General features: G+C 24.3%; 1 protein-coding gene across 1 annotated transcript; it reads left to right on the forward strand.

Moving 5' to 3' along the window:
- The first annotated feature begins 2,614 nt into the window (after positions 1-2,614).
- On the forward strand, positions 2,615-22,900 carry LOC132921103 (E3 ubiquitin-protein ligase ZNRF2). Its single transcript, XM_060983938.1, has 4 exons — positions 2,615-3,537; positions 15,866-15,961; positions 16,175-16,280; positions 21,309-22,900. Exons 1-4 carry the CDS (start codon positions 3,165-3,167, stop codon positions 21,364-21,366), a joined length of 633 nt encoding a protein of 210 aa, XP_060839921.1. The 5' UTR covers positions 2,615-3,164; the 3' UTR covers positions 21,367-22,900.
- Positions 22,901-24,361: the final 1,461 nt, after the last annotated feature.

Consider the following 24,361-nt stretch of genomic DNA (forward strand, 5'->3'; position numbering starts at 1 on the left):
AAAATTATAAGTAATTTACTTATTTTTTCTGAGTCGAGTCGAAAAAACTTAGATTTGAATGAACGCTTTATTAAATATTTAATATTTCTCATTCAAATTTAAAATATTCATTTAAACTATTAATCTTTTATTAATAATTATATACTATATTGTACTATAATCTATGCTTAAATCGTTGAAACTTGGCTAGTTTCCCAAAAAATTAAAAATTATGTATACTACAGCATCATCTAGCGATAAAAGTGAGTGGTGGTTTGCCATGTCTGTTCACCAAAGTTCATAATCTAACTGGTTGATAGCGATGCAGTTATCGCCTGGATGTTTTGACGTAATACACAGAGCTACAATTATTCAGTGTCCAGTGCTCTATCTCAATCCATAGATGACAGATCCGATAGTTGGCCAAGTATCAAAGGTCATTAATTTAAAGTGGTCCCTCGTCCTATTTAGATCTAATTTCACTAATTTGATTATAGTGATTTAAAAGTAAAAAATTATTATTATTGTTTGTATGTTTTTAAGCGAGTTATGAGTATATGGTATTTAGCCTTGTACAAAAATACAATTTAAATAACTTATTAAAAAATATGAAAAGGTATAAAAAACTAAAGATTTTCTATAATATGTATAGTGTCTAAAAAATTATTTATTGTTTAATAGGTATATCTTGTCTTGAAAATATAGCATACATGTGAAAAAAAGATATTTTACAATTTTGCAAATTTTTACTATACCAAACCAAAGTTTCAGCATCTGGGTTGTTATTAGAAATTTATAAAAATCTACTATAACAAAATCTGCAAACTGCAGAAGAGAATATTTTTGAGATAATGTTATTTTTCTTTTTTTAATGTATATACTACTATAGTGTATAATCTAACGAATATATTAAGATGGTTTTAAGTATGAAATAGCCAATAGGTAATATAAATCTAGGATTTATTTGTAGTTCCACTTCTGAGTAAAGTTCCCCACAAACCTTGTAGCTTTTTAAAAAAATATTTTGGTTTTCTACATGTTTCTATATTTTTTTATCTTAAGCTTTTTTCTGATTTTATACATTAACAAAAATAAAATTGTATATACATTATTATTACATATTATACATAGGTACTAACTAATAAATATTACTATTAGGTAACTAAAATTACTAATAACAGTTAAATTATTATAATATATTGTAATTGGTTGTCTTTTAATATGTAGATAATTTAAATTATCTATTCATAACCTTTCATAAATATATGTATATGTAGTAGGTATGTATACTGTATACATAATAAGTAATTTAAAATTATTTTCTTAAGATAGAATTTAAATCTTTAGTTGATACTTTTTGTTAGGTAGGATATCAGTAGTATAATTTCATTACTTTGTTAGTAGTTGCTGAAGCTTAAGACAACGGCTCTCTGATCTTGATAAATAAATAAATCTCAAGTCCCCTCTCCTAAAAATAAATCTAAGTATCCCTACTTATATCATACAATAAACATGAATATATTATATTTATAATAGTATTTCTATAAAAACATGACGCTGTAAATTCATTATAATGGCTATAATCAGCAGACAATATAATTTATAAAAACAATATGATTTAATTATACAAATTATTCAATCGTAATAATAATTTATGTAGTAAATATTCCTGTTATTTATTCTAACATAATAGATGTTTTAATGTTTAAATCATACGTAATATATAGTAATATTATCTAGACGAAAGACGGTGGTTTTTCTAATTTTTTTTTTAATTTTTCATTCATGAATCACGGATATTGCATTTAAAAGTTCTCTTAAAACAAATCAGAATATATGTAGATAGGTAGGTACTTATAATAATAACGTAAAATTTATCAAATAACATTAGATGTAAAATATTGAAAACCTTTCTATTCATAATAAATGAAAATATTTTTTTGTGAAAAATAAAATAAAACATTTCAAAAAAATGTAGGTAGGTAGGTAGGTAATTGATTAATTTTGACATACGTTTAGTATTTGAACAGGTAAAATATGATATTTTTATTGTAAGTGTAAGAAATATTTTTTGAAAATTAAAAAAATATAATAAACTTAAATAGACACGCTGTTTTGTGGAAACAAATACAATAATGGGCATGGGGCACTAGCCCTGATGTTTATTCAGAGCCTATTGAGTATAGACATGGTGATACGCATATGCATAATATGTGGATGTGTCGAATTGCAAAACGTAACTGCGATTCGTGAAATTACGTTTATTATAATATAATAGGTAGGTATCGCAATCATAATCGGCATTGCAATAGACGAGGTGAGTTATTTCATGTTTGTCATAATATCATCATAATTCATAATGCCTATTATCTATTCATTCTATTCTTTGTAGTCGTGTGTCTGTACAGTCGTAATCAGGACTTTGGCCTTTATACTTTTATGTAATATATATACGACGGAGACGACCGTCACACTCGCCACACACTTCGACACGTTAAATAATATTTTTATTATTATTACGTCGATGAACAGCTGATCAGGAAATCCCTTCCCTCGTCGTTATGTTATAGTGATATACGTCTGGACTTGTTATTTTTTTTTCTTCACCAGTTGACCATGTTATCATCATTATCAGAACTACCAATTTGTAACTGCGCGACGACATTAGACCAGACTAGTATCGGAGAGACGACGGACTAAAAGCTAGGACAGAAGAAATAAAATATAATACAATATAATATATAAAAAAATAATGATCAAACAAATAAATATTTAATTAATATTATCATAGTAATTACGTTAAGACAATCGCCATCGTCGTATTTTTCGTGATATTGTTATTATTATTTATTATTATCATATCATTATTATTAATTTTCTTTGTTTTCGTTCTCATACCATCGGAACGTTCGAGTTTTGTTCTCTGTGCGCAATTCTAAGTGGATTCTCGTCGTCTGCTGCAACTTGAAGTGCGCCAACAGCAGTACATGTCCGCAGTTGTTTTTTGGTGCTGCGATCGATGTCTGATGTTCCGGACGTCGTCGTCCGCGTGACGGAACGTTTTCTTTCGGTGATCGTTCGCTTATAGTACAACGCGCGCGATAAACCAAAAACAGAGTTCCGCCGTCCGTGTTCGTCCGCGTCGTCCTGAGGCGGTGTTCGCGTGAACGTTCGTTGCATGCGAAATGGGAGCGAAGGCCAGCACGGCCAACGGTGATGACGGCGGTGCCAGTCATGGCGACCACCGGTCGTTCTCTTCCGGCAATGGGCCGGATTCTGTGCAGACAGCCAGCAATCCTGGGTTCAGCATTCTGCGTTCCCTGCCCAGCGCTGTAGCTAACGATAGACAGCGTGCCAGGTCTTTGTCCGGTGTGCCCAACGGTCACGACAACAACAGCAACTCGACGAGTCCACGGTTCGATATTACAGATGTCTTGGAGGCTGACAGCAGCTCAAACGATGACCAGAACTTGGACAGTCCTACAGTTACTGCTAATATTAGTCTTGGACGCGTTTATTCGGCTCATTCGTTACCTGCACATATTTGGCCATTTAATGGTATGTATGTTTTCTTATTTTTTTTTTTTACAATGATCAATATAATATTTCTAAGGAATAATAGTAATACATATATTTGTAGTACGGAAAAACTTTTGTGGTTTAGTGTATTCTATTGGCGCAATTTGAGTTTTAAATTTGGAGGGGCTATTATAATTTGCATGTATGTACTGTGTGTACTATGTTTATACTCCCCGAGATATATAAAGGTGAAAGGGGATATATACAAACCATTTTGTGGGAGCTTAGCCCCCAAGTCCCCCTAAAATTGCGCTTATAGTGTACTCAAATAATTTAAGTACCTAACCTATGTACTTGCTATTTTTCCAAGCAGTGAAACAAATTACTTTTTTTTTACGGAGATCAAACCTAGAAATTTACCAGCCTACATCCACCCTTACCATTATTAATCATCAAAAGTTTAAACATATTTACAACTTTATGAATTAATTATAGGTATAATATTACATTTACAATATAATTTTATAGGTACATAATACCTACCAATTATTAAGAATCATACCTAGCACCCGTTTATTTTTTATTTGTGGGGAAATGACAAGTGCTCCTGCTCCTGCTCCTGCTTTGTGCAACTGCTTTTAATTAAGTTCTTATAAATCAAAATTAATCTTATTATTTTGCTTCCCAAAACAATCATAAACATAAGAACTTTTAATAATTGTTTTTGCATATCACATAATATATTATATTTGTTGTTTGAGGTTGTAATACAACATTATGTAATTATATATTCTAAAGAATTTTTAATTTTAATATTCTTACATTCAAATAAAACAAACATAGTCTATCATGAACATCCATTTGAATAAAACCAAATGAAGGTAAAAAACTACTAGATATAGTACTAGATACTAGTACCTAGCTTACATTTTATACAATATAATATTAACCATATATAACTATATTAGACGTACAAAAGATGTGTTTACAAATACTTTTATTTAGTTATTATCCTTTTTAAATGTCCTACTTACCCAGAACCCTGAACCATATGACTTAGATTATTAACATTTTTAGGAAACAAAGTAGGTACAGTACAACTCTTTATAACAAAACTCGTTACAACAGAAAACTCAATTTAACATAAATATTACATTATAATGATTGGTTTAGTTTATAATCCATTATATAATTTGTATACCCTCTCTATTATGAAAACTCTATAACAAAAGAAATCTCTTGGTCCTTTAAAATTTGTTATAGAGAATTTTCACTGTATATAAATTTTCTAGTCCTATATAATACCTAATTGGTAATTTTTATAGATATTTTTATGATATATTATATTTTGAAAATGCATACTGTACAAATAAAAAAAATGAAAAAGAAAACAATGAACAATCTTACATAGGGTTGATATTAGATTCAAATAAAATATGTTATAAATTTGAATAGTCATTTAGTACAACCATTACTGCTGATATAAACAATTTAGATTACCTATGTCCTATTAGTATCTTCAAGGTATCTTCTTACTTAGACTTTAATTATTAAAGTGGTACTTTTTGTTATTTTGACTACCACTTGACTTAATTATAGTTTTTGTTCACTTGCAAAAGAAATGACTTGCGACAAATATCTCTACATGACCATTATTGTGATAATGTTCTTCCAGTATTATTTTTTTTCTTTGAAAACAAATTGGGTCTAATATCTACATGTTTTTTACATTCTTATTTTTTACCACAGTTACTGTGCATACTTTTCATATGTAAATATTGTAATCTATTACTGTACCATGATTCATATTTAAATATTTTCACAACATTTTTTAATAGACATCACTTCTGCAATCCATCCGGCAATCCATCAAAACATAAAACTTGATGTATTTTAAAAAGACAATTGACTATTATCGACCAAGTAGTCTTGGGTCTTGGCATCTGGCATCAGGTATTAGTCAAGGTAACAAAATTGAGGTTGATTTTATTCAAGATAATGGAAAAGCACCATTACATTTTAAGTAGTACAATTCTATTATCAAATTAAATAGAAAAAATGTATATACTTATTTGATTAACTTTTTTTTAATTATTACATAATAAGATACAATTTTTGTGCTTGATTAGCATTAACTATAGATTATTGTTATGGTATTGGTTTTTAACAATTGGAAACATTCAATTACTATTGTTGATTAATTTATTAGTTTACCAGTTATAGGTAGTTTTAGGTGTACCTATAAATTGTATTAAAAAAATATCTGTTAAGTTATCTTTTTGAAATTTTAGTTTAAAATTAACTTTTAATAAACATTTAAGTTTAAGCTACTAAGTAGTAAAATATAGTATGCTAACTTAAAGTGACCACTTTTCGAATTAACTAACCTAACCTAAATAATAAAAGTGTTCAAATGTTTAGGAAATTCCTAAAATTAATACAATTTTTTTAAACACAGGAAAATTTTCTTTTTATTATTAAACACTATCGCTAATTTAGTTGTTCATTAGCATTGGCCCACAAAAACTGTTATCTGTTATTTATAACTTTGGTTATGAAACTGTTTTAAATTTGTTTCCTAGATTGGTTTCTTTTAAAAATATAATGTAATAAAATGTAAAAATGAGATTAAAACGGGACCATCTTCTAGAATCTAGAAATGGGATAAAAAGGATCCCATTTGAAGTTTTGTTGGGACAACGAGACATGATGATCAAAAAGGGACAATCCCGTTTTAAATGGGACGTCTAATCACCTTATACTAACTGTGATTCTAATTAGATTAATTTTTATGAATATGCATATATTTAGATACTGAGCAGAGAAATAGATATATTGATTTTACAATGATGTGTGTTTTTCTTAATGTCTGTGTATGTGATAAGTAATTGATAAAATGCTTCAATTTTCACTTTGAAAGTGGTTTTGAATAGTAAATTAAATCTAGTTAGTACTCTGGTTTGAGAGATCAAAATTAAAAATCTGCAGTACTTTTTTTTTCTTTTTATTTAGAAAAACAGGAATTCTTACACAAATCCAATATTATTATTAGGTAATAAATGTTTTGTATCCATGGTTTTGAAAATGTAGACAGTTATTTAGAATAGTTTTTCATCTTATAAAATGAGTTATCATTGAATTTAAATTTAACAAAATCCATTATAGTGATTTACTCAATAACTAATGTACAATAGAGTGATACCCACTTACCTACTTTCTTTTAATATAAATGTATTCTAAATTAAGCTAAACATTTGCATATCCTTAGAATTATTTTGAATAAAAAATGTTTAGTATATTACCTCTATGTAATTTCTCACATTTCTTGACTATATAAAACAATTGTTACTAGATAATAAATTAGTATGAAATTTTACCAAATTACCAATGATCAATAATTACAGTGGAACTCGATTATCCGGGGTAATGGCGGGGAAGGGGTCACATGGATGAATGAAAACCACGGTTAATCGAGATTTTTTATAATAATGAAATTTTAAAATTTTTTATTTAATTATAATTATAAATATATAAAATAATGTTATACATCTACAGTCCATACTTATTTTTAAAATTTTGGAAGAGTGAGCACATTTAATTTTCTTATTTAGCACAATATTTTCTAATTGATTATCTATGTTAAATTAAAATTATATTTTATTATAATTATTAGTGTGTTATAAAATATCATGAGAATTTTATTTAAAACATCACTATTAATATAACTGGGAATTGAATTTTTAATAGCTACCATTTGTTTTACCTTATTTTAAGTTATGATATCTAACTAATTGTATTCTCAATATACCTATGTTGTCTTAGTTTAAAATTATGTTATTATACATTATGTGATGTAAATATATATATATATATTAGTACTTATGGTTATTATTTTTGTTTCATATTTAATGTCATAAATATCTAAAATACATTACACTGTTTCCTTAATGTATATCATATGATATTATATGTTCTAAAAATTCATCAAAAAAAGTACAAAGTTGTGTTTTATTAGCAGTATAGTGTATTATGTACCAATGATAATTGGTAATAGTAACTAGATTTTAATGAAATGTGAAATGCCCACTAGTTTTTATAATAATTTATAACTATAAATAAATTATTAATAAAATTAACAAAATACAAAAAATATTAATTTTTCTATCATGGTCTTTCTTAATTAAAATCACCGGCTTTGTATTTAATGCTTTATTTGTTTATAAACTGTAGTTCATGATGGGATTTGGTAGTGTATAAAATAACAATAATAACTACTTATTAATATTAAATACTTTATTATACTCAATGTTATGACTTATGACATTTATACCTAGACTTGGATCATCATTAATATTTTAAAGTTTTCAATTACAATTTAGATAGTATATTAGCTTATTACCAATCATGTAATTTGTTCTAAAAAAAAGTGTAATCTATATTCAATTTATTATTTCTTTTGATTTTTATATAAACCAAAGGTTCACCAAACTAGTCGAATATTAAGTTACAACTGTGGTTACAACTTAAATTACTAATTAATCTAATGCATTTAGAGTATCTCATATTTACCACAATAGTTTAAGTAATATAACCCGAGTAAAATATATCAAAATTAAAATAATATTAATCCTAAAAATATTGATGACTAATTAACTGATTCAATTAAAAGTAAAAATAAAATATTTAATGTTTTTTTTTTTTTTTTGTAATATTTTAAGCTTGTTTAATTTTGTTAATTGTTGATTATAAATTATGACAATATAATATGTATATGTTATAAATTAATAATTATATATTAAATAGTATTATTAATTTATAACATATACATGTCTATTGTGTATAAAATAAACATTGGTAAAATCTAAAAAGAAACTTATTCACTAACATGTTGACTTTTCATAAAAATTAAAAGTAGGTATTGATTTTTTGCAATTATATAATAGCTACCTATATATAACTATAATAATACTGCTATAGGTAGTTATTATTTAACTTATTATACATAAATGTATTTATCTAGATTATAGTGGTATAATTAATATTGTGTAAATCACTTATTTACTAATTATAATTAAGATATGAACAGCAGTTTAAATATTTAGTGGTAATTATTTGTTCATTAATCTATTAAAAACTCAATTCTAAGCATTGTAAACAATTATATTTATTTACATTTGTTTAAAAAAAAAAAAAATATAATATTGGGATTTCCGACTTGAACATAGAATAAAACCAATGTACTTTTACAGTTTTACTACGAGTTATACTATTTAAAGTTCTTGTGCTTTGATTAGAATCAAAAATATATATTATTTAGTAAGTAATACCATTGATCAATGGTAATACTAATCACATTTATTTAAGTATACAATAAACTTAGATTTATTATTAAAAATTTGGCTCGGATATTTTTGAAAACTGAAAATCATTAAAATAATAAATTTATCAACATCAAAAATAACTTTAAATTATTACTAGCTTTTATTAAACTTAGGTCAGTAATAATAGTTATTTTGAAAACAAGTAAAATAGTTAAATATATAGTGAACATAAATTGTATTTGATTATTTGTTTGATGATTTGATGATAAACCTCAAATGTCTAACAATTTGTAGTTTGTATTGGTAAATAAATAGGAAAATAGATACTTAGTGAGTTTATTATGTTACTATTACATTTAAAATTTTGCTTTATACCCTTATATAGGTAATTGTTTTATTTTATTGTTTTAAATAGTTCTGTAAAAACTTGGAAAATGATCTCATATCAGTGCGTAGATTCGAAAACGTGTTTAGAATTTTGCGAATAAGGATTTTAAGCATAGCGCATAGGTTATTACTAGTAACTAATTACTATTACATTCAAATAAACCTCTTATTGCAATAATAATTTTATCACGATAATTGTCGTTCCCAAGAACTGAGTGATCTCTAAAATTATCTAAAATTGAGTAATATATCAAAAAAGTGGTTTTAGAAGACGAAAATTCTTGTATTATATTTATCGTTGCAATAAATTAATTGAACAAGATGAATATAGTAAGTATCCTAATAAATACCGCATTCGCAAGACGTTAAATAGATTTTCAATTCCACTCTTTGACATTGATCATAAAAATTTGTATGGAACAACCTAAACACTGTATTTTTTTCCATAACAAAATTATCTTTTTATGAAAACAGTAATGAAAAAATCAATATTGTCATATTGCATCTATGTATAACAAATTCTGATAACAATTTATCATTGTGCTAATGGATTCTTGATAAATTTAAATGATTTGAAAATATTACTACCTTAAACTAAAATGTGAATATATACCATTTATATCATATTACACTTATCAGTACAAGTGCTGCTAGTATTCGTAATTAATATTACTTTATTTGCGTAATTACATTGACGTATTTCATCATTATTGTTTTAGATTCAAACCTGCGCTTGGTTAAGTAATAAGTACTCACAGTCACAGATACAATTGTATCTATTAGTTTAAGAGTGACGTGTACTTTTAATTTTTATTTATGTCCCCTACTCAAATAATTCAATAATTCAAAAAGTCTTATTACATACTAGTTGTATAAATTTAGCACATGTGATATTTCGGAAAGATTTTATTTTTAGAATAAATATCGCTAATATTGTAAAATTATTTATATTTAAATAAACCAATAAACCAATCTCTGTAAAATAATATATTTTTGTTGTATTAGAAATGTAATATTATACATTAATTGTCTCGTTTACAGTCTAAAACAACTATAATTTTCATATGACATAATATATATTACTTAATATTTATATTAAAATTATAGTATTAGATTAATTTACTTTTGTTAAGATGACTTTTAAATTTTAATTGTTACGACTTTAAATATAGAAATTTTTTATAACGATATATAAATATTAACTATACATAGGTACCTAATAAAATGCTTATGTTTATTATTCAGAATGCTTCACTATGTTTAACATTTTTTGTTTTTAAATTATAATTTTGAAAAAAAATATTATTTAAAGATAGGCTTAAAATTAGATAAATAATTATTCTTTTATCATAAAACACTCATTATTTCAAAAAGTATTCATGTTTTTGAAAACATTGTTTTACATAGTTTCAAGTTGTTAAAAAGACTACGTTTTTATTAAAAAATTATATTTTTAAATATTTTTTAAGTTTTTTTTACTTTTTTGAATGACAACATAGAGTTTTAATTTCATATTCTGAAGCAGAATAATTTTCTGAGGATTTTGATACATAAAAATCGAATTTAGGACGAGTAGTTTATGAGTTATACGTATTTAAAGTTTAGACAAGCAAAAACATGAATACTTTTTGAAATAATGAGTGTTTTATGATAAAAAATAACACCTTGTATACTATGTATTAGAAGATATTAGCTATTTTGATGAATTTGAGTACCTAGTTTGAATATAGATATTTAATGATAGTAGAAGATAGATGATAGTAGGGATTTTTCACATTCTTGTTGGAAAATTATTAACGATTTCACTTAAGTTATAAATTGTTATATTTTTTGGTTTACCTGTACTTCAATATAAAAAAAAAGGTATGCAAGTGGATACAGTTCTGCTGTACAGTAGGTGTTGAGCGATTCACTATAATGGATATATTAAATTTGAATTTAATGATATACCAATAATAATTATTGAATAATTGTATCCAAAAAACGATTTTAAATTGAGACGATCTGTTTAGGCTTTATTATTAAGTATGTTTCAAAATGTGTCTTTTGAATTCTGATATTTATAATAAATATTAAATAAACTACTTATGAGCAACCTTATATCATATTCCCAAGTCTTAACTATACAAATTTAACATTTTATAAATTCAAATTTTGGTAATTTTAACGATGTTTGACTAAATTTGAATTTTAAATGCTTATAACAACGTTGTATTAAATTACCAATTACGTACCTATACAAAAATAAAGACTCACAATAAAATCAATACATTCATGTAGGTTCCGCTTAGAATCTAAAAATTAAATGTTTTCTATTATATTTTAAATCTCGGAGCGAATTTATAATATAGTAAATTTTAACAATGTATGTGACTATGTTAAAGTTTAATTATTAATTTTCATTAAATATTTAAATAGTTATGCGAGTTTTAAAGTTTATGTAGTAACTACTTTTATAGTTGACGGGTGACAACTATTTATTTCTTTCTAAAATTTGATTACTTTTATTGAAGATCAACGATCTTTCAAAGTAAATTTTCAATTTTATTTATAAGTTTAATTAAAATAAAAAAAAATATCTCGTGATATACTTCATTTTACCTTTTAAGTAATAATGATTCACTTTCTTTTATAGCGAAGTTAGCAAAGAAAGAAGAAGTGTTATATGTAAACATTGTGGTTTGTACGGTATTTTTAGGTTTACTGTTTACAAATTAATTAATGATGATAACTAGTCAATGTTATTTTTGAAAAGAATTTCAGTCCTACTATGTTGTCTCTTTTTTACACATGGTTATAACAGCACATTTGCGTTCAACAGTTCCAATTTTGCGTTGTTAGATTTAATATCAGAGTGAACTAACTTATTATCAAACTTAAAGGTAATACAATTGTCTGTGTTATTTTGTTGATTTTTAATAATATTTTAATTTTTAATTAAGTTATGAAAATATTCAAAATATTCAAATTTTTTACACATCTTGTTTAACAGTTAAAAGGTAAATTTACTTAATATTTATAAGGTAACAACAAAAAATTAAAACTACCGAGCATAAGTTTTAGTGTTTTATATGTTAATAAGACACATATAACACATGGGTTGACGTTTTCCTAATATTGCTGTAATACCAATTTTTAGTGTTCAATATTCAAAAATAACTCATAGGTACTACGCATACACACCTAACAATAGAGAGGAAAATCGTGTAAAAATTGCTGTTGGAAAATAGTTGTGTAGCCCAATAATACACTTTTTTCTTTACTTTGTTGAAGAGTTTTATTAATTTTTTTTATTGAAGATAAATGAATAAAATAAATATTTTACATATAATAATTACATAAATTAGTTTGAATACTACGTGTTGATATTTATCATTTTTTTTTTTTTTATTATTATTATCTTTAATTTATAAACAAAATTGAATAAACGAACCTTGGACCAGTTATTACTTTCAATACTTGTAATGAAGGTTTAAAATATATTAAGTCTAGTAGGTGGTCAGTTATATAAATAAATTATAAAATTGCTGCTTAATAATTAGATCGTTATTTAAATTATACTCGTAATCTACTGTATGTATAGAATTTTGGACATAAAATAGTTTAGAAAAATAGCAAGAATAATAAGCTGTATTTTGACAAAAAATTAACTTCCTATTTTTGCAGCTTTCTTTAGTACAATATTACCACAATTTTTCTGTGATGATAATTAAATTGCAAACTATATTAAAATGCTTTTTGAAATATGATGAAGTTATCACTCAACATTTTTGTTTTAACTTTTATGATATTTTCCATATACGAGTATTTCTGTTTATAGTTGAACGTAATTTTAATTTTTGTTGGTACCTAATTAATTAATCGCAAACAATAATTATTATTGTTCTAACTTCTAACTGTGTCAAAAATAACTCACTACTCTTTAATATCGTTTCACACGTTCTGTGATAATGGGTAACACGTGTATAATCTAAACGTGTATTGTGTATACTAATATGATAGTTAATATGCATTATACATTATATAATATTATGTAGTGTTTTCGTGTTCGGAACAGACGATATTGCATTTTCTAAGTGGCAGTTATATTATTTTCTAATGTAAATAAATACGGGCCACCATCAATGGGTGGTTGTGCACTTTTAACAACTATAAGTCTGTATTTTCGCCCATAATAATTTCTCAATGTTATTATACTGTTAAAAACATCACATATTGTTATTATTAAATGTAGGTACATATACCTATATATTTCCTATTTAGCGATATCGAATTAATTTTTATTAGTCGCCGAGGCCTTGAAAGGCGAATCGATAAGCCATTATATTTTCAAGAATGATCACTACGTTTCGTGTACAGGGGAAACAAGGACGTCTAGTTAGCAGTGAGCCAGTCAAAAATATGATTTCTTTGTTCTTTATAAATTATAATATACTCAGAATCGTCTTTTCCCTCGTCCTCCAACAGTAGTATTGGCGAATGGCGATACTTTATATTACGGCAACTGGGTATATAAAATAATTAAGTATACATTTTAATCTATTTAGTGATTACTGACTATTGATTAGTAACACATGCATCGTACACCGTAGTAGTACCGTACACATTCTTAAATTTAGGCTGTAGCTTTTTCGAGACATAAAAATATTTCTGAAGTCAAATTCATTGGTATAGTTTGGTAGTTCTTGAGGTTAAAAGTGTTATACCCTTTAATCAGCCAATTAATAAATTTCAAATAAATATTTTTTAGTTTATTATTCTACTTTTTTACTATTTGATTAGAAATGGTTAATCTTAATATGTTTATGTTAAGATAAATCTTATATAATATTTCATGTTTATGATCGGTTAAATGTCTGTTTTAATTTTTGGAATATTATTTAATAATTTTTATTTTTAATTTTTATTCTATATTTTGTCCTGAAACTAAATTATTAAATACTGTTTGATTATAATTTGGTTGGTCTTTACAACCTTTACCAGACTGTTAAGTAATAACACACCAATAGTTATTTAAGTTACATTTATATAGGTTACTAAAACGTTTCTCAAATATTATTATACACCTACTTATTGCAAACAACATTCATACTTATATATTATTGTATAGAACTATAGACTATAGTTGATGTTTATAAGTTCATCGTCTATTGTAGTATTATAAAACTCTTTTTTAATTTTTATTTAATAATAACGTTGGATTTGCGTTTTATACATTTACATACATAAATTATGTTTAAAACTTCAACTGAAATATATTTTTAGAATTTCCTTTTTACTATGACATATTTTTTTAATATTATTACACAAAAAAATCAGTATTTATTTTGTATGAGCTTAGTATTTTAGTATTTGCGTACTATAATTTTAATAGAACATTTTTAGAACATTTTCACTCATTCCAATTATTATTAAATTATATAATGTATAAATGTCTTTAAATTGTTTAATGGATTTAAAATTGAAAGAAAGATTATAATTATATTTAAAAGATAATAATAATTATTCAATTATAATAATTTGTTGTTTTTTTATATTGCTAAATGAATACAATGTATAAATTAAATGTTTTAATTTTTTTTTTTATTATTATTATTCTAATTATTTTCTACAGATTAATGAGCTCTACCAAGCATGCTTGTTTGGGGACGTGTGAAGATGTATCTAATAATATTTTTTTTGATATTATATTAAGTTTTTATATCGATATTAATTACATTTCATATGCAACTGCTTAAAAACAAAAATTGTGGATGCGATAATCATTCTTAGCTTATGAACGTTCAGGTTAATATTTAATAAATCATTTTAATCTAACTGTAAGTTATTGATAAAAACTATTGGTATAAAATATATTTAAATTTTCGTATTATCAAATACTGCTGGATCAAAAATTATTTATTGTACTCAATATTTTACAAAAGTTGTTTTATAATTATTCTACTTCCGATTTGAAATTCATATTTAGAAATTATTACAACACATTTGATTAGGTAGTTCTTTTATAAAGTAATTAAAACATATAATTAATAGTTAAGTACTTACCTAATATACATTATACATTTATTATTTAGCTTAGTGACAGTAAAAAATGTTTTCTTGTCATATTTAATTATATTTATATTAATTTAACTTAGTTTCTATAATATTATAATAAATATAATAATAATGTATAATATAAATTTTAATACTCCTATAAATATGCATGCCTAATGCCTATAGACAGCGTTTCTCAAAGTGTGGGTCGCAAACAGTTTTTTGAATTTGTGATGTCAATGCTGTTATTAACCATAACAGAAAACAAGCACACATTTCGCATACACCTCATTATTAAAAGTACATTTATAAAAATAAATTGATTATAAACCTTTAAAATACTAAATATATTACAAATTTATACATATTTATATAATATAAATTTTGTTTTTTATAACTACTATTTGAAAAGTGAAACCATGTGGGTCGCGAAAGATTTTTCGGTGTAAATTTGGGCCGTGGTACTAAAAAGATTGAGAATCACTGGCCTATAGTATAAAAAATAAAAATAAATGTGTAGATCGTTTATTAAAATAAAAATAAAAATATATTATAATTGGACAATAATAAGTATTTATAGGTAATTTTTATCACATTACATAATTTATTATTTATTTGTTTAGGAATTAAGTGTCCAGTATGTTCAAAGTTTGTTTTACCAGACGAGATAGAAGTACATCTGGTTATGTGCTTGACCAAACCTAGACTGATTTACAACGGTAAGTCGTGAAATGTTTATTAGTTTATATTTTTATATTTATAAAATAAAATATTATTAACAAATACATAGTCCATGTTATAATAATTTTATTACAATTGAATATAATTTATATAATAAATAAATATATTAAATATAATTAATATGTGGCTTAATCTTTTTTATAATACTGTTCATGAAAGTTTGTTAATGATAAAGTTATGTTATTTTGCAGAAGACGTTTTAAAAGATGATAAAGGTGAATGTGTCATATGTCTGGAAGAACTGATACAAGGCGATACCATAGCCAGGCTTCCTTGTCTTTGCGTATACCACAAAACGTAAGCATAATTACAATTTATATTTCCTTATGTTATTTATACCATTTTAAATATATCAAGAAACCACGTAGTTTATCTTTTTCTATAGAATTTATAATTTTATGTTACCTATTAAGATTTGAACAATTTTTATTTTAAAACATTAGATTACCGTTACCTTTATAACTGGTTTTTTCTTACATACACTTGAAATTACGTTAGAATTTTACTTACCTATATTATATAACATTATTCATTAATCGCGAAAAATAATTAATACGTGCAAAACTAGGTGTCTAGCAATTTTCCAGGACTGTAAATTTAAATTCAGTACTAATTTTTTTATAGTGATTTAATTTAAAAACTTCCCAAGAAAATTAATTTTGATGAAATAGTTCCAAACACATTTATTATAGCTTCCAATATCTGTTCACAATCGTTGTTCACCTTTGTTCGATTATTTATTTGATTTGGTTATGTTTAAAAAACACAACTATATATATACAATATTTAAAATGAACACAATTTATTTACGACTACAATAACTCCTATCCCAAGGGCCCATTTAAAACTGTGGTATATACAGCATTTTAATAATGTATCCACTTTTCAGTTGCCTAGTCAGAATTTTGATTTTTTTGTAGGTGGGGGAGATATTTGGGAGGCTTAACTATCCTTCATAAGTTTGGTATGCTGATGTTCTAGTTATGTTAAGAGTTTTGATGCAACCTTAAAACAAATTACAATTAATACATAGTAACATATTATGTATAATAGGTTCACAAAATATTGAAAGCATTTTTAAATTTACTTATATTCGGGGAGACTGCATCCAAGGTGTACACCACTGCCTCATTTCAATAATTATTATTATTGATTTTTCTAAATTAACTTTTATTAATTTTAAAACATATTTTCCTACTTTATTTTTTAATCTATGTAAAAGCTTCATTGATAATAAAAGTTTAAAAGTTAAACGACGTAATAATTTTACAGCAATAAAATATAAACGATGTATTACAGATGTTTGAAGAAAGCAGTAAAGTAAATAAAAACAATTATTTTATTTTGGATCGATGCCCTAACCCTACTCTTTAACTTTTAAAATTTAAGGATATTTTTGGTTTTGGCTTAAACTCAATGAACGTTCCAAAATCTAGTACAGCGAGTTCCTTTCATTTAAAATTTTTGACATTCTTAAGTCAAGGTTAAACAAAACAGGGATTCAGTTTCCGGGTCATTAAACTCATCTTAATATGTAATCATCTCTGTGTTTATATTTTTTATATTATAGAAATAATTGTTGGTATAATACTATAATTATAACTTAAGTCAATATAACTCGATTAAATGTGTATTTAAAGCTGTACAAGAATAAAAAATAAAACACAGAATTTGTCTGGGATACTAAGAACGAAACTTGCCGTGATTTTTTTTCAACGTAATGTGTGACTTATTTTTCGTAATAATAATATTTATCATTTTGTTAAACGATTTTAAGCAAATTCGATTTCCCTAAAAAATGGGGAAAATGTAAACTATGTCCGCTTATATTTTGTTTGTTTTTTTTCGTTGGTATTAATTTTTTCACCCTTAAATTTTGTAATGTGTATACATAGGGTCTATGAACTATTTCGTACTTAGTATTATTGTATTTTCGTCAAAACATTAAATATAAATTATATATATATATATATATATTTATTATTGTTTGAAATTTTCATAACGTTTATTGAAGAATAATAGTAAATGTTTTAAATTACAATTTCATATAGTTGTAATGATGGTTGATAATTATTTTTGTTATTTAGTTGGCTTAGTAAATTCAAATTTTAGAAGACGATAATGAAATACTTATAATTATCTAACCGCATGTAATGTTTGTATTATTTTTGGACTTTTATTAGTTTAGTTTATTAGTGATTAAAATATATGACTTTTACTACATTATTTTATGAGGACCTCTTAAATAGAGGCAAATTGACATAAAAATATGTAAATTAGAAGAAAATGAAATGTGAAAATTTTAAACCACAACTTATAAATGAGACGCATTTATATGATATCAATAGAGTATACACAAGTTAAATTAAAATGCTGAATTTTTTGTGTATCGTGTATTCTAACGATTATATTTTATATTATTCAATAAAAGTTATCACCTAATTAAAATAATATCAATTAAATATTTTTGGTCCTGAGAAAAGCAGAAAAGTATGTATGTGCTTGACTCTGTTTTTTGATAGGAAGAATACTCCGATCATTGCATACTTTTTAAATGAGATCTGAAATGACTGAAATGTTATCTTTATATCAGGTTTAGGTATTGACGGTATTGTGACTTATGATTAATACTAGATTAAAAATAATAAATATATAATCAATGAGATATAATTAATAAAATGGGTAATCTACGTTTTGTCAAAATAAAAAAAATTATTTAAACAATAAATAGAAACAATTTTTTAGAAAAAACATTATTACACAGAATTGATTGTTCATAATATTAAAAATGATGTTTTTTTGATACGATAATCTAGGGTGGCTAACCTTTTGTTTCTGCTTGTCAAATAAATATTATGATTGATTCTTTTTGGTCAGTGTGCCACTATAAAATAAATAATTTTTAAAAAATAAGGCGGACAAGTGGGTAACGCTCTGCTGTACATTAGGTGTCGAGTAGGTCTTTTGTAATGGATGTGTTAAATTTGAATTCAGTGATATATCATTGTATACATTAAAGGATTTTGAACGATCAACGAAGACAGTCTGTCAGTCTTTGCTCAGAATCGTTTTTTGCCTATATCACAACTAAATTTTATATGTTTTTATGATATTTCTATTAATGTAATTAATTTTACTATTGATATTATATTTATTGTTTTATTATTTTTAACTTTTGAATTAACTATACTTTACTATAAATACCGTAAAATAATGTGAATAAGGCTATAGTATAAATAGATAATATATTAAAATTAATGTACTTATATATTTAGAAAATTTAATTACGTATATACGTACAATTTTTAAGTTCCAACGAACATTATTTTTAAATTATAACAAAATAATTAGTATCGTTATTCATCATTAAAATATGTAATTTCGTCCAAATTTGAATTTCAAATGTCTACAAAAAATAATTCTGATTGTACATTATTTAGGTTTTTAGTTCCATTATAAATTGCTTATGAGAATTAAGAAACATTTTATTACATTTTAAAATCTAAACTATAAAAATTGAATATTTTATAAATCTTATATTATAAAATACTCGCCAATTTTGTAAGAAATTGAATTTCAAATGTGTTTAAAAACAATTGTGGTTATGTATTTTATTGTTTTATAAGAACAAGAACAATGTATGTGGAATCTTTTATTCAATTTTCAAGAATTTTGATCTAGCAAAAAAAATATTGTGACAACGGATTTTTGATATTTTTAATTAGTTTATGAACAACTCATGAAAAACTACAAATTTAATTTTCAAACATTTACTTTGCGATACATTTTTTATCGATATTTTAGAAAAAAAACTTAAATAAATTGCGAATTTGTAATCTCTATAAGTAGATCAAAAAAATCCGAATATGTAGGTTATACTGCATATATAGGAAACTCTGACATAAAAATTTGGAGAAAATTTCAAGAATTTAATGTTATTCATTTATAAATTACACAAAATACTAAATCAATTTAGTTAAAAACTAATTTTGCGTAAACATTTTTATTTTTCAATTATTATTTTTTACCCCTAAAAATACACAGTGGATCAAATTTTCTATCAGAAACCTTCCTCAAAATATATTGAAAATCTAAACATTTTATCAACTACTTATCGCGCGTGTACAGTGTATACACACGCACACATAGTACATACACGCACAAATTACACACATCATTATAAAATCAATACATGCATCAATTCACTCACAATTTTAAACAACACAAAAATATATACCTAATATTGTAAGAAAAATTTCTAAGAATGTACATATGTGTATATACAGGTACACCCACGTACAGGTGCTACTTCAATCTACTATTCAACATATAGCCACACACAGATATTTTGTTGACTAACGAAATACAACTAAAATACAATTTTATTACAATAAATGAAAATCTTAACAATATAATAAAAAATAATTTCATCAAACTCAGTTTAACAAATTTTCTACATGTCTCTTGAAAATCATTCGTTTCCCTTCTCATCGCCCTATATATCTTTTAATAAATTATTATTTTTTTTTTTTGTTTGTCTGTTGAAAGTTTTAGGTACACAAACTTTTTCTATAGTACTCGTATAATACAAAAGAGACAAGGTTGTACACATTTTAACTTGTGATTCTTATGTTTGTGTCTATCGTATTTTATAAGGTATGACGATGTCTCTGTTGTTTTTTTGATTGTTTTGCGTACCTACCTACAGGTATTAAGTAGTAGTGTGAATTAAATTAAAAGATTGTTGACCTAGGAAGTACTCGGTTCATTATGAGCTTAATGCGCAGTAATTTTAACTGGGGGAAGATATTATATTGTTTGTACATGTAATGTTAAGTGTTCAAAGTTTCAAGGTTTTTTTATTTTCGTACAATATTAGATGACATGTTTAGAAGTTTGATAGCGGCTCTAGTACGATATAATCGATACAAGAAAACATGTCATTTTTGTTTGGTTACAGTCACATTTATTACAAGAATTAATGATAACTCTGGTCTCTGAATGATAATAGATAACATTTTTATTACTGTTTTGGATTTAACGTAAATTGAGCTGTTGCATGGCTAGACAGAAATTTATTTTTTTAGTATGAAGAGAACAGTAGAAAAAATATGACAAACAAATCCTTGTTTATAATTATTTATCTTTATAAAAATTTGTATTGAATATAAGAATTTTGTTTTTTTTGATTTCGAATTGAAATCTATTTTATAAACACTCTTAATGCAGGATTGTATGTATTAAGTATTAACACGGAACGGTTCGCGTCAATTATACTGTAGTGCCATACGTTTAAATAATTATTTCTGTTTGTTTTTTTTTCAGATGTATAGACCGGTGGTTCGAAGTGAACAGATCGTGTCCTGAGCATCCCGGAGATTGAACCATTTATACACAGACTTCGAACAAAATTTGAAAAAGGGAATATAAGATAACATATAACAAATATTTGTTGCGCAGCTATATATATTATAAATAATGATTATTATGATAATAATTATTAATAATGATTATATTATGGTTATTAATTATTTTAATTTTTTTAACGACTACGAAAAGTTTGAAACATTAATACCGAACTATATACTATTACCATTTACCATTATCAATATTAAAATATATACATATAAATTAATTTAAAATTATGTGCACGAAAAACAAATAAATAACGTCAAAATTATATCTATAATATGCTTTCAATATTTTGCTATTCGGTTGTGTACAAAGGCTGATATTACCGTTAATTGTCAGATTTTGGTCGATTTTTTTATTTATTGATTATGAAAATGATACTTTAACTTACAAAACCACTCTTAAAATGTTATTCTTGATTGTGAGATTTTTTTTCATACAAAATGTTTATTTATTGTTTAACGCTTTATAAGATGTATAAAGTTGAGCAATATTCGGTTGAGATAAATTATTAAATATAATAAAAAATATTTTTTTTTTTAACTTTATTTATACTACATAATTATATAGTTGACGTGTTACATAATACAAAAAAACTGTACATATCATTTTATGTTTTTTTTTTGTTTTTTTAGATTTGTTCTCTCAATTTTTTATCGGTACATTTACATGTCTTGAAGTAAAAATTACTACTAAATCATAACATAAATGTTTTAACTTCTACCTTAACTTTTCTATATAGATTGAGTTTTAAATTAATGTTTTGTATATTATGTAAACTGATCATAAATAAAATTGTTATTGTATATTTTATAAATGTTCCGAATAAATCAGCGAATATATATATACATATATATATATATAGCTATTCCAGAGTTTTAATATTATGTTTTATATTATTTTTTCTGATTTCATATTGTTGATGGTCAGTAAAATATATCATTTATTTTAATTTTACTCAATTGTAAGAAAATTTAAATAGACTTAAGCGTTTTGTCGTTATTTTTAATTTACATACGGTGCATTGTAACTTTGTTTTGTTTTGTTTTATTATTATTTTTTTTTCAAATTTTATAACTGACAAGGATAGTTTTTGTAACTTAGTCGGGGCTGCTCTTTTTACAATTTATTTAAGATTCTCGTATTATTTATGTAAATTTGTTTTTAAACTTGAAGTATGTTGTATGAAATATGGTATAACCAATAATATGAATATAATTATATAAATGTTTAAAAAACCTCCAATATACAACAATGAAAATCTTTTGATTGATTTTATCAAGTTGCATTTACCCCCAGGCCTCTTATGCCCAATTGCCATTTCAACAATATTGTTATAGGTTGCACACACTTAGCTACAATGGCTGGTAACTGAAATGCTCTGTAAACCGCTATTGTGCTACAAACTATTTTCCCGCTTTAACTATGCGTGCTCCAAGTCCATCATTTTTGATAAATTATTACCTATATATTTATAAATTGTAAAAATCATGAAAAATAATAATGCAAGTCTTAACAAATACAATTTTAGTTCAGTTAAGTTTTATTGTTTCTTAATTTGTTCTAATATAAAATGTAATATGTAATTGTATGTTTACCGAAGATGAAAAAAATGTTTCTGGTTTCTGTTGACATTAACATAATTATTATTTTTACAACTATATTTATAAGACCCAATCTAATCTATTTTATTGTGATATATCTTAAACATAATTGTATAATGTATGATTAAAAAGACCATATTATTATAAAAATACAGTGTTTAGACGCATTCGATATATTGTATTTGTTATTTATTTTAACTTTAAATTAATATAATATAATATATACAATATATGTGACTTAAAATTATATGTTGCTAATTATGCTATCATTAGATGTTTGTAAATTTGGTATTTTATACTATTTTTAATCATTATATTTTGACATTTATAATGTTATAATATTTATGCTATTATTTATCAATATCAGAAACTTGGAAAGTGTGTATCATTGTAACTATTTTATTAACATCAAAATATAATGATTAAAAATCTAGATAAATACCTTATTATACAACTATAGCAAATCTATAATAGAATATATTAAACAATTTTATTAAATGTTTATATAGTCTCTTGATTTACCACAGCCATATACAGTATGCAATAAGTAAATAATATGTATAAAAATACTATATAGTCAAAAAAAGATGTATTAGAGTTCTTGTTCTTAAAATAATAATGCACTATATTAATGTTTAACTTTAATAAGTTAATAGTAACACTGGACAATACAAATTGGGTTTTAGTTCATTAATGTATAATTGTATAGAAAATTACTTTAGGATAACTGGTTAAAGTAAAAAAATGTATACAAAAAATTAACTAGTGTTTGATATAGGTATGTAAACAAAGTTGGTAGGAGAACAGGAGGCTAATGCACTTCAAGAACTAAAACAAATTCATCAACATAATAATAAATATAAAAATTATTAACAAACTTATTTATAAGGACCAAAAAAATAAATAACATTTACTATAAAAAAAAATGAATAGTAGTAAATGCTACTTTTTAAATAAATTTATAAATGGATATTTTTCATTGACTATGTTAAGTAAAACTATTATTTTAATTTAAAAATAATATAAACTATTAAAATTGTTTTTTAAACAAAAAGTTATTTTATTGAGAAGTATAAAAATAAAAGTGATTTTGTGTATAGATACAAAAAAAAAATAAATGTTTAAATACTTATACAATTTTCATGTTTATAAATATATATAGTTTTTTTATTTTCAATTGAAATGTCCAAATGAAATTGTAGATGAATATTATCATTAGGTGTATTGTGACCGTAATTCATAATAACTAGGTAGATACCTACTTAGGTAGAGATTTTTCATTGCCAACAAATGAGAAACATTGCACATTGCATAATATTATTAAAAATGAGGTTGGTTATGCAATACTATATTTTAATTATT

Source organism: Rhopalosiphum padi, chromosome 2, assembly GCF_020882245.1.
Source record: "Rhopalosiphum padi isolate XX-2018 chromosome 2, ASM2088224v1, whole genome shotgun sequence".
Taxonomy (NCBI): Eukaryota; Metazoa; Arthropoda; class Insecta; order Hemiptera; family Aphididae; genus Rhopalosiphum; species Rhopalosiphum padi.

Excerpts from the sequence above, each read along its gene's own strand:
- LOC132921103 (XM_060983938.1), top strand. The coding sequence starts at position 3,165 with ATGGGAGCGAAGGCCAGCACGGCCAACGGTGATGACGGCGGTGCCAGT. Across the intron at positions 3,538-15,865 it reads ACATATTTGGCCATTTAATG|GAATTAAGTGTCCAGTATGT; the intron begins GTATGTATGTTT and ends TTATTTGTTTAG. Across the intron at positions 15,962-16,174 it reads ACCTAGACTGATTTACAACG|AAGACGTTTTAAAAGATGAT; the intron begins GTAAGTCGTGAA and ends GTTATTTTGCAG.